Source organism: Mchenga conophoros, linkage group LG22 (assembly GCF_057382185.1).
Source record: "Mchenga conophoros isolate Kocher_MC1m ecotype Shallow Benthic linkage group LG22, M_conophoros_male_GT1.1, whole genome shotgun sequence".
Classification (NCBI taxonomy): Eukaryota; Metazoa; Chordata; class Actinopteri; order Cichliformes; family Cichlidae; genus Mchenga; species Mchenga conophoros.
Window position 1 is genome coordinate 21,878,602 of NC_140546.1, and position 12,028 is coordinate 21,890,629.

Below are 12,028 nucleotides of genomic sequence, written 5' to 3' on the forward strand. Positions count from 1 at the left end.
TGGTATGATCCGAGCTCAGACACTAAGCGGGGCGGGGCAGCTCCTGCTACTAGTGAGCTGTTGGAGAAACGGAGCTAGGCAAGGAGAACTGAAGTTTGACCAGGTACCAAAACAAATCATTCCTACTGTACAAATAATGTAAATATGACGGTGTATCACGAAAGATTGATATCAAACTGATCACTTGACCCATATTACGTTACTTGTTCTTCAAGTGAATCAACAAATGGCGAAATGAAAAGCCGAACAACAACAGTGCTGTTTCTTTAGAGCATAGGTGTCAAACTCTAGCCCGCGGGCCAAATTTGGCCCGCAGCCTAATTACATTTGGCCCGCGAAGCCATACCAAATTACTATTAGAGCTGGCCTACTGGTATTATACAGCTAATATATACATTGTTTAGTATTAAGCTTTGCTTGTTCCACATTCAGTTTTTCAGCAAAACTTGTTTGAGTCCATAAGAAGAGATTCATTCTTAAATCTGGAGGAAGATATTTTTCAATAAATATTAATTTTAGCCTGCGACCTTGTTCTAGTTTTGAATTTTGGCCCACTGTGTATTTGAGTTTGACACCCCTGCTTTAGAGAGTCTTAGCTTACATGTGTGTTTATTTCATATTTTCAGTTGTTTCCCTCCACGGCTAAATAAACCGGTTTCAGTAATGCACTGATATACAAGAATGGACATAAGGGGCTTCTTTCAAAGAAAAAAACTCTGGTAGTATTTTATATATTATGCTTTGTATGTTATTCAGTATTTTTCTATGCAAAACAAGAGGAACTTCAATACACAGCAGTATATTCACAGTTTAAACCAGATATTTACATACACTTTATGGAAAACACAAAAGCATTTTTTTACTGTGCAACATCAATTTAGAGTAAACTTGTTTTGGATAAATAAATTTGAAATATCTTTTGAATTAGTTAAATGTCAGAATAAAGAGAGACAGAGCTGTCTATTTTTTATCACTTTCATCAAATTTAGGAGTACATGTACACTAAGTTTATTGTTAATTAATAAGAAAACTCCAGACGATTCCATTCTGACCTGAAGAAGCTTGTGATAGGTCAGTAGAGTCCATGTGAGTAAATTGGTGGCACAGCTGTGGATGCATATAAGGCAAAACACAGAGCCTGTTTCTTTGAAATGGGAAAATCAAGAGATGTCAACCAAAACACCAGGAAAAGAACTGTGGAGCTCCATAAGTGTGGCTCAATTTTGAATACAATTTGGTGCCATTTACAATTAAGAAATACAGATAGTTTCTCTCTTTACTCTTAAAGTTAACAAATATGTTTTTTATATTTATCAATCTAAAAAAATAAACATTTAGTCTGATTTGATGTTACAATTAAAAAAGTGTTTGTGTTTTGATCTGAAGAGTGTGTAATTATCTGGTTTCAACTGTATATTTGATGATTGTCAGCACAAAGAGGGAGAGAGAGGAGCAGAGAGGGAGAGAGAGGAGAATGAGGACAGAACAGAGATGAACAAGAGCAGGGCCCTATTTCAGGAAGCCGGTTTAGAAAACTCAGAATGAAAAACGATACTCAGGGTTGAGTAACCCCGAACTGTCCAACTCGGAATATTCGGTTTCAGAAAGGCTGATAACAATGGAAAAATCTAGTTAGGATCTGTTGTTTGGCTTTATCCCAAAACACACACACAGAAGTATATCACTGAGGAGGTGAGGAGAGAGGTACAGCAGTGAGTGTCTACAGCCACAGCCTGTAAAGCTAACATCCAAAGAAGAGGTTTGACTGTTCTTCAGGAAACATACAAAGAGGACCACTTACCTACGGTATGCAAACTTATGATATGTGTACAGCAACTGGTCTACTTTTGCAACCTAAATGGGCTTTTAGCCACTGTTAGCCACTGTAGCTGCCAGTAGTGATAAAGACTCCAAAATTAAAAGCAAAACTAGAGAAAATCAGTAAGAAGGGACAAGAAGAGAGCAACAGTTTGTAAAATCACTCCTCGATGATCTTTTTCCAGTTGTCAATTTCATTTGCGCCAAAGTCATGTGAAATGGATTCACAAGATTCATGCTTCCTAAATTGACAGATTAGCAGATAATCTTTAGGAACTGATGTTTGTGACATTGAAATTACTTATACATGTGATTCTTCACTGCTAGCATAAATTTTATTTTGTTTAATTTGTTTATTTTGAGAAGTGTAGAAGTGGGTTCTCTGAAAGGAAGGAAGGAATCTTCTTGCATGGAGAGGAGGAGGGGGGTTTATTCAGTCTTTGTTTACTGGAGCAGCTCAGCAGTTTCTCCTTTTCTCTTCCCACATAGCAAGCAGGTATGGCCCGGATCTGGTATCAAGCCGGCACTGCTGACTGACTTCTGGCATGACAAGACATATGTCATCCAGATATGGGCCAGGCCTGGCATAGATGGCACCGTCTATGTCATGGTATGCCACATCTGGCTCGATTGTGGTTTAGTTTATGTGGCCCAGGGTCATAGAAAACAGGTCTGGCCCAGATCTGGCATCAAGCTGGCACTTCTGACTGACTGGTGTCATGGCAGGGTGTATGTCAACCAGATATGGGCCAGGTCTGGCAATGATGCACTATTTATGTTCCTATTTTTCTATTTTAGTTAGAAGATCCAAATGCCATGTTGCAATACTATACTTCTATGGTAGCCAATGTTTCAAATTCAGGTTTGACAGGTTTGTGAGTTTACACTTTATCCCAAAATCTAGTGAGGGTTTACTTACCTTTGCCAGTGGGTGGCTGTAGCTCAGGTGGTAGAGCAGCTCACCTATTGATCGGAAGGTTAATGATTCGATCCCTGGCTTCTCCAGTCTCCATGTCGAGAGTGTGAGTGTTAATGTGTATGTAGTTAGGAAGCACTCAGTTAAGAGAAAGTGTCTGATTGGGTGAATGCGGCCTGGTCCAAACCAGGTTTGCCATTGGTAAGCCACACATGGGCCAGCAAAGTACCACCAGTGTGTCTGCAACTGGCCCATGTGTGGGCCACCAAAGGGCCGTCATTCTTTGCGGTATGTGGGCCATGTGTAAGCACATTGTGTGGGCCAGATCTGGGCCATACCAATTTTGCTATGTAGGTTATTGTTCTACCTCTGACCTGTAAGTGTGATTAATCATTATGCTGATAATGCCTTTTATAATACAACAGATGTCCAACTATGGCCTTTTCAAGGTTATGTTAAATATTCCCAGTGACTTTCTCTCATTTAACTAATTAACTTCTGTAGTTATAATTATTATTATTTTATATACGTGCATCTATGGATTCTTTCTTATCTTTTCTTTTTTTTTTTCTTAAGAGCATTAGAGCAATAGATTTACACCCAATATCGGAGACTCTGGAGGTGGAAAGAGAGTCTTTAACCATAACCAGGAGTTAAAGTGGGCTGGAAGGATCCTGAACTGTATTCTGGTTCCTTCGATTAATGAGCAGTTAAATCTGATAGGCAGATGAATGTGTGTTACTGGGAATCAGTTAAATTATCATGTACTGCAGTCTGGTGTTGAGTTCACTAATAGAGCAACAAGAAAATAAAGACATCTGACGGCTCGCTTATCTGTGCTGCTGAACTATGTTCTTCTGAAATGCCTTGAAAAACAAACTGAAGAAACAAATGAAATTTTTTGTTATTCAGAGGTTGCATGAAAATACTACAACAGGCAGTTTTGTTCAGGCTAAACTAGTTTATACTAATGAACTGTGCTGGGCTGACCTGTCCTGTTTGATCAACCCGTTCTCACTCCCAAAGCGTAACATTTTACACTAGGCAACAAATCGTCACCATATTACGTTTTCGCCTACCCACCACGTTCCTAAATGACGACCTCGGAAAAAACAGGAAATATGAGAACCGTCTGGACTGAATCTACACATGTTCGCTCTTTTTCTTCAAATCGCTTAGAAACACGCTATTTAACATCATTAAAGTCCTGGTTAAGGTCAGGAATAAGGTTATGGTCAGGGCTAGGGATAAGGTTAGGTTTAGGGCTGGAATACAGGGCTGGAACGTCTACTACCGCGGGAGCGTCATTGCACTGGATTCCAGCCATAACCCGCCGTGTACCATAAGAACACCGAAGGTCTCCTTTCGCGTTCCTCAGGACGCGAAAGGAGATGTGACAAAACGCGGGACGTGACAAAACGTCGACATGTTACGCCTCGGGAGTGAGAACGCTCTGGTTTGATTAGTCATTGTGCTGATAACACCTTTATGGTACAATAAATATAAATTATACATCAAAAAACAAACAATATTTCTTCATGTCTTTGGAATTTGATTTTTTTTCTGGCTTATGTTTAGTTTTGTGTACAGTTGAGCGTTTTGGTCAATCTGGCCAGTGATGTCACACCAGCAGTGAAAACACCCTCTCAGGCAGCTATAAAAGAAAGCAGCTCCAACTCTCTGCAGGAATCTGAACATCCTGTAGGAAGAAGCTTCAGCAGCTCCTCATCATCTTTGAGACTTAAAGCTCCAACATGATCTTGCTCCTCTTCTTCTTTGGGTGACTCTGGGTGCTGAGTCCTCTTTAATGTTGAGAATTTGTTCTGTCTTTGTTTATTATCATTCTGTTACTACAAGCTTTCCTGTTTGTTTAATCATTATGCTGAAAAGGCCTTTGATCACATCATAAATGCAGAATTACAGCAAAAACAGTCACATTCCTCTGAGTCTGCCAGGAGGACGTGGCTGTTTAGCAATTATTAATTTTCTTAGAATCTGATGGTCTTTACTGCCCGGTGTTAGTGATGTTTACAGTGGAAAGTTTTGTTCCATTTGGCCAATGATATCACATTGATCAGTGAAAACACCCTCTCAGGCAGCTATAAAAGAAAGCAGCTTTAACTCTCTGCAGGAATCCTGTACAAAGAAGCTTCAGCAGCTCCTCATCACACTTTGAGACTTAAAGCTCCAACATGATCTTGCTCCTCTTCCTGCTCGGTCTGGCTCTGGGTGCTCCTTCTGAGACTCCTTCTGATGAAAATGAAGTAAAGCTCCAACTTGGTAACTTTTTTTTGTGCATTTTTTTTTTGTCTTTTTAATATTATTTAGCAAATAATAGATTTTAAATGCACCTTTATCATGTTTCTTGTTTTGTTTTGCTCAGGATAAATATGTGTTAGTATAATTGGGGATACATGCATTAATTTGGTTCCACGTTTCAAACCTCCAGCAGAACCAGGCTCAGACAGGAGCAGCCATTTGCTGTGACTGGTGGAACTTTAGGCCTCATCAAAAAGAAAAGCTTCATATTAAAAGTAGATTATTGATTATCTGTGTCCTTAATCCAAAATGGCTGATTACACATTAGAGGAGGCTTAAAGCGGAAGGCTCTGCCTCCCATTCTACTTTTAATTAACCTCAAAACCACAAGTAAACCAGCAGTCTGAGAGCAAAGTACTCCATTGCTCTTAAAATAAGACGTAGCCTGAGTATTTAATACCTTGTATGTGAGGAGAAGGATTTTAAATTTTAATCTGGATTTAGCAGGGAGCTGATGCAGAGAAGCTAATATGTAATGTTTCTTTCTATTCCCTGAAGTACATAGAGAAAAGCAGCCTGACACCAGGTCTCACCTTTAGGATATTAGCAGTACAGATCAGGTTTCTTCTGTCACTAAAAAACAAATCATGATCTTTTTCCTCTTCTTGTTTCTGTCTTTTTCAGATTACCGGGCAGTGAAGCTCCTGAGAGGAAACTGTCCCACGTTCTGGTGGAGCTTCAACGGCCGCTGCTATACGTATGTAGCTACACCGATGAGCTGGTCTGATGCAGAGTTCCACTGTTTGTCACAGGGAGCCAACCTGGTGTCCATCCACAACATGGAGGAAGAGAACTTTGTCAGATCCTTGATCAGGAACTTTGATCCTGCTCAGAGAGCCTCTTGGATTGGACTCAGTGATGTTCACAGAGAGGGCAGATGGATGTGGTCTGATGGCTCTGTGGTACGCTTTTTTAACTGGCTTACAGGCGAGCCAAACAACCTGGGAAAAAACGAACACTGTGTGCAAAACAACTTTGGTCCTGTTAAGAAGTGGAATGACGAACCATGCTCTCGTGGTTATCCCTCTGTTTGTGTAAAACGCAATGCCTGTGTTTAGAAACCAAGACGCTAATTCAACATTAGACAGTTAACCTGATGTTATGTTGGCATGTAGCGTCCCTCCACAATAAATTTAGCAATGTTAATATTAATATATCCTAATTAATGTGTTTATTAATTAAACATATTAGAAGTACAGAAGGGCAAGGCTGGAGTACTGAAATTTAAGGACTCTGTAATACTATATTAAACAGATATTTTCATCATGCATTTGTTTGTTTGTTTGTTTGTTTTTCTGGATCACTTTAAATTGATAAAATGAAAGTGTTGCACAGCAATAGGTTGTTTGGGTGACTCTGGGTGCTGAGTCCTCTTTAACGTTGAGTATTTGTTCTACATTTGTTTATTAGAGAAGGCCATAACTAGAGCTTGTGAGCTGCTGTCTTCTTGTTACAACTCTGACCTTTCATGTTTGTTTAATCATTATGCTGAAAAGGCCTTTGATCATATCATGAATGCAGAATTACAGCAAATACAGTCACGTTCTTCTGAGTCTGCCAGGAGGACGTGGATGTTCAGCAATTATTACTTTCTTTAGAATCTGATGGTGTTTACTGCCCGGTGTTAGTGATGTTTACTGTGGAGAGTTTTGTTCCATTTGGTCAATGATATCACAGTGATCGGTGAAAACACCCTCTCAGGCAGCTATAAAAGAAAGCAGCTTTAACTCTCTGCAGAAATCCTGTACAAAGAAGCTTCAGCAGCTCTTCATCAAAGGTTGAGACTTAAAGCTCCAACATGATCTTGCTCCTCTTCTTGTTCAGTCTGGCTCTGGGTGCTCCTTCTGAGTCTCCTTCTGACGGCAGTGAAGTGAAGTGAAGCTACAACATGGTAACCATCCTATATTCTGACTCTTCCTTCCCCTCCTTTATTTAACTTTATTTTTGTGGGGGTTTTTTTTATTATCTTAATCACAATTTAGTCAAATACTCCAAGATTTTCTGTTGTCTGTTTCAGCAGTCAGTGATACAAAATTCTTGGTGTTTCATTGTAACATAGATTTTTTTTCCCCCCCGTGTCAGATAAGTTCTACTATTCTGTAGAGTTATGATAAAGACCTGCTAATAAACGTAATAAGAGCAGCTTATTTCTCTGCATTTTTTTAACTTTCACCATGTCAGCTGTGCAGACGTGCTTTTCTGATGTTCTTCAGAGGTTAGATCAAAGAAAAAAAATGTCAGTCACACTGACAAAAACAGTTATTTGTTTTTCATCGAGCTCTGACTGCTGTGTCTTCTTCAGATGACCACAGAGTTCAACTACTGCATGGAAACTGTCCCCCGTTCTGGTACAGCTTCAATGGCCGCTGCTACAAATATGTGGCCACACACATGAGCTGGGCTGATGCAGAGCTCTACTGTGTGTCACAGCGAGCCAACCTGGTGTCTATCTACAGCAGGGAGGAAGAAGAGTTTGTTAAATCATTAATTAAGAACTTTGACCATGCTGAGCGATGGACCTGGATTGGACTGAGTGACATCCATAAAGAAGGCAGATGGATGTGGTCTGATGGTTGTGCAGTGAGTTTTGTCTACTGGAGTGCTGGACAACCAAACAACGATGGAAAAGATCAGCACTGTGGTCACACCAACGTGAATAAAGAAAAGAAGTGGAATGATCACCAGTGTTCTCTCAATTTAGCTTCTGTTTGTGCAACACAAATAACCTGCCCTTAGAAACTGAAATGTATCTTTTCGCTGCATTGTACAGAAGCAAATCGTTTTTGGCCCATTAATAGATGTTTAAAACTGCTCCAAATAAAAAGGAAAAAACAATTAAACATGAAAATTCATCATCAGTGCCACCACTGTTTAACTCTGGGGTTACAGGTCCTATGAGAAAACATGCAAGCGTGTAACTGGTGTCACAGACATGCGGGTGCATGTTTCATCAGCACGCAGTTAGTATTCAATTCAACTAACCTTGATTTTCATAAATGTGGAAACAACCACTTGTCACAGCGGGGTGCGCCGGTGTGAAGAATGAGGTAGACCAACCAAAAACAAGGAGTGAGAGTCCAGGAAAACTGACAAAATCAAACTAAAGCCAATACGAGCCTCAAAAAGTTCAGGGGGCCGACCGTGCGGGCGGCAGCACAGGAGTCCAAAGTAAAACAGGTCCGGAGGCCGGCCGTGAGGAAGACTGCAGCAACAGATCAGGAGGCCGTCCACGACACCAATGACGTCCGGCGGCCGGCCTGGAAAGTGGCCGGCGATCCCGAGGTGGCGTGGCAGCCGGAGCTGGACCAGCCGGAGCTGGACCAGGCGGAGCGGAAGTGGCAGCCGGAGCTGGACCAGGCGACGGCGTAGGCGGAGCAGAAGCTGGACCAGGCGACGGCGTAGGTGCTGCAGGCAACGGAGTCGCAGGTGGTAGAGCAGGTGGTGGCTGGATGGGCTCCTCGGGCCCTCCAGCTGACAAGGCATGAAGCAGCGGGGGTGCTGCAAGGTGCCGAGGTGGCACACCCAGGCATCCAGCTACAGATGCAGGATGAGCAGTTATGGAGACCCCTGGCAAAACAGAGCTGAACAGGGGGCTGAGCCGTTACTCTGGCAGAAGAAAGATGCCGCTGACTCTCTGGGAAATTTAATGTAACATCACACAATTCATTTCCCACCAGATCGCCCCTGAAAACATTATTCATTTGTTCACCGTGTGGTTCAGAACCCAGAACAGAAATGTCCATGGCAGTCTGAGAAAAAGTGGTGTCACAGCCAAGTACTATGTGTGTGTTCCTTTCAGAGGTCTTGTCCAAATTCATATTTTCATTTTCCTTCACAAACATAAAGACAGAGTCTTTAGTCTCAGTCTTTGGTTCTTTTAACTCAGAAGCAGAAAAACACAAACTCAGATTGGCTGCCTCACCCTCACCAGAATTACATAGATTAATCTTGGACACACAGGCAGCATCTACCCCATAATATTGCCCAGAATCAGTAACAGTCTCTGCATCAGCTCTAGCGGAAGTTTCGCCATTCTTAGCAAGCAAGTTAACTGTTATGGAAAAACCCTGTTCGAAAGTTGGACCCCCAAGGCTCTCAGTACAGTTCATTTCCTCTGAAGAAACGTCACGTTGTCTTCCTGTGACAGTCTCCACCTGTGACAGGGTTTCAGTCACCAAAGGGGCTAGTTCGACCACATGAGCTGCATGTATAACTGAACCGTTCATAGAAACATGATTAATCAGTTCATGGCTAGGTTCCTGGACATCCATTAAGTCGGCACAACTGGTTAAAGAAGACTCATTCACGTTCATTTTGCAGTCATGTGGTGGACTTGTAACCTGATCAGAGTCTGCGCTTACACATACTGCAGTTACACTTACTTCTGATGGGATGGCTGGCACTAGGTTAACGCCAAGAGTCTGAATAAACTCTTCTGTGATTGGTTTGACAGAGCCATTAGCTTTAGCAGAGACCACATTAGGCACAAACAAATCAAAAGTGACGCTGTCAGAGGGGATTGAAGCCTCATTACGCTCTGACTGACAGGAATCATGCGGCTCGGCCTGGTATTTGGCAGTCTCAGGCCTGCATTCCCCAGCTAGCCCCCCACCAGAAGCTGACTTAGACAGAGACTCTGAGTCATCTATGAATGGAGGTGCAGCTAACACAGAGTCTAATAGAGCTGTGGCTGCCAGTGGTGGTGCAGACTGTGAGCTTACTATATCAGTAGCACTCCCAACCAACACCCCATCCTGAAATGATTTAGAAACAAAAGAACATGATTCCAAATTTACACAAACTGAAGGTAAAACATGATCATTAGAGACAGTATCGGAGGCCCAGATCTCAGCCTCAGCATTCACTGCGCCCTGAGGGGTGCTGGAGCTACATGGTTCAGACATGTGTCCCCCATCTTCTTCTGGGGGGCACAATTCACTTTTAGAGTTCAGAACATAAACCACATTCCCATTACTGTTCTCTTGACCTGGAACACAAAACTCAGGTGAATTGTGCTTGTTGAGTACAGGAGTGAGAGCATCACTCAGAGGTTGCTTTGAATTGTTCTCCTCTGGTTTACCTAATAATTTGGTCTTACACAATTCATAGCAAGTAGTAGAGTCACAAGATGAATGAGCTGAGGAACAGTCAAGTTGATCACCGGGTACAGACAGGGTGTCATTATTTAAGTCACACCGCTCATGACCAGAGGTTATATCACCACCCTTCACACCAAACATGAGCTCGTGATCAATACTTTCATCGTTTATTAAGACAATGGGTGGTGTTGAGGAGCACTGGGTCGATATCGCTCCTCCAGCACATGTAGAAATTGTCTTTATCTCTGGAGCGTCTGCGAACCCTTCATGACAGTCACATTCCAGCAACTTAGGAAGACTTTGAGGCGAAAGATTGTCACTAACCTCTATTATTAACGGAGTCCGAGAGGAAACGAGAGTTCCACCAACCTCCAGCTGCTGCGGCGACGTGGATGTCGCCTCTTCTTTGAAGAAACCACTGAGGCTGAAGCATTGGCTGTTGGGGAAGTGAGGGGTGGCAGACCCTGGCAGCTCCGAGGGCCCCCGAGAGCCAGGCGTGTTCCCCGAAAGATGTGCTGACAATCGGGGGTGAGCCACGGCTTTCCCCGGAGCTCCTCCTCTACGTGGGTGCAAGCTGCTTGCTGCCGCTCACAGAGGCCGGACTCCATGATTTCCATAGTAGGTCTTTCTAAACAACTAAACACTGTACTGTCAGTCTCAGAACACGATTCAGTCATAGTTTCCGGCCCCGGCGAATCAATGCACATCTCGCTCCTCTCTATAAAAGGATTATGAGACGCAGACACACAGTCACTCACCCCCGGGGGTAGCGCGGTGCGACGGCGGCGCTGACGCCGGTTCTTTCTGGAAGGATGGATGCTGAAGCCACCGAAGCAGAGGGTGATGTGGCAGCGATCTCCTCGTTGTCCGCCCACATCCTTGCCAGAAAAGAGGCAGGTGAAGTAAAGTCCGAGCGGGGTGGAGAGGGCGAGCGGCTGGTCCGAGGCGGTGCAACAGTTGTGAGTTCCTCCTCCGAAATGAGCCAGGGCTTCCAACGAAGCTCGTCCTCCCGTAAAGCTAGCAATACCTGCTGTCACTCATCGTCGTCGAAATCTGTGGCCTCCACCATCTTGGTGCGCTGGGCTGTGCAGCTTGACAGTGGCGGAGACGAACTGTGAGTCGATGGCGGTGCAGCGGTGAGCCTCAGAGTCCCTACTCTGACTGCCTCCGGCTCGCGAGGCAGCGGCGACGACAACTGTTTCATCTTGTTCTCTCTATAAACTTCACAAGATGCTCGGTTGAACTTTCCCTCCTCCGAGGTAAACTTTTATTAAACTCTTAATAAACAGTCATGAGTCTCCGGTTCTCACCTTCCGGTGTTACACTCTCAAGACCCCGGGTGGAACACACAGGTAAATGCAATTCCCATTGCTACATCCCTTTTCTTTTACAAAGACAATGAACTATTCATAAGTTGAGAACTCAATTTGCAACTGGAACAAAACTTAGACATGACATTTCTTTGTTAGACACAATTTTCTTCAAAAATAAAAATTCTTTCTTCCACTTACTTTTTTAGCTTTCTTTCTATTTTCCTTTAGTATTACTTTTATTCATTTTTTCTGTTTTGTTTCTCATTTCCTTATTTTTATTTTTTTTTCCTTCCAAACAAGTAAACAGATCACAAAGCCATAACTCAAAATATTATCACAGATGTTCTGCTCTGTTCTCTAACCAGTAAACAAATCACAACATATAACTCAAATGTCGTCACAGATTTTTTTTTTTTTTTTTTTTTTTTCCTTTTGTCTTTCCTCTGACAAGTAAACAAATCACAGCGTATAACTCACAGATTACCCCTTAATTGCATACATAGTCCTTCAAATATCCAGGTTGTTGTACTACCCGTCCTGACCTGGTAGTGCTGTTTTGTGTG

The 12,028-nt window shown here is 42.7% G+C and overlaps 2 protein-coding genes across 5 annotated transcripts; both read left to right on the forward strand.

Annotated features, from left to right (window-relative positions):
* Nucleotides 1-22: 22 nt before the first annotated feature.
* LOC146549438 (ladderlectin-like) lies at nt 23-6,321 on the forward strand. Of its 4 annotated transcripts, none has more exons than XM_085263301.1 (4): nt 42-103; nt 1,675-1,806; nt 4,850-5,014; nt 5,678-6,321. In XM_085263301.1, the coding sequence occupies exons 3-4, from the start codon at nt 4,927-4,929 to the stop codon at nt 6,109-6,111; spliced, it is 522 nt and encodes a 173-aa protein (XP_085119427.1). In that variant the 5' UTR covers nt 42-103; nt 1,675-1,806; nt 4,850-4,926; the 3' UTR covers nt 6,112-6,321. The 4 variants fall into 4 exon arrangements, with proteins under 4 accessions (XP_085119426.1, XP_085119429.1, XP_085119427.1 ...); XM_085263302.1 differs by having other exon boundaries at nt 4,866-5,014; XM_085263300.1 differs by lacking the exon at nt 1,675-1,806 and having other exon boundaries at nt 23-103.
* A 113-nt stretch (nt 6,322-6,434) lies between these two features.
* Nucleotides 6,435-8,006, forward strand: LOC146549439 (lactose-binding lectin l-2-like). The gene is made up of 2 exons (XM_085263304.1): nt 6,435-6,928; nt 7,366-8,006. Exons 1-2 carry the CDS (start codon nt 6,852-6,854, stop codon nt 7,787-7,789), a joined length of 501 nt encoding a protein of 166 aa, XP_085119430.1. The 5' UTR covers nt 6,435-6,851; the 3' UTR covers nt 7,790-8,006.
* The last annotated feature ends 4,022 nt before the right edge of the window (nt 8,007-12,028 follow it).

Excerpts from the sequence above, each read along its gene's own strand:
- LOC146549438 (XM_085263300.1), top strand. The coding sequence starts at position 4,927 with ATGATCTTGCTCCTCTTCCTGCTCGGTCTGGCTCTGGGTGCTCCTTCT. Across the intron at positions 5,015-5,677 it reads TGAAGTAAAGCTCCAACTTG|ATTACCGGGCAGTGAAGCTC; the intron begins GTAACTTTTTTT and ends TGTCTTTTTCAG.
- LOC146549439 (XM_085263304.1), top strand. The coding sequence starts at position 6,852 with ATGATCTTGCTCCTCTTCTTGTTCAGTCTGGCTCTGGGTGCTCCTTCT. Across the intron at positions 6,929-7,365 it reads TCTGACGGCAGTGAAGTGAA|AGTTCAACTACTGCATGGAA; the intron begins GTGAAGCTACAA and ends AGATGACCACAG.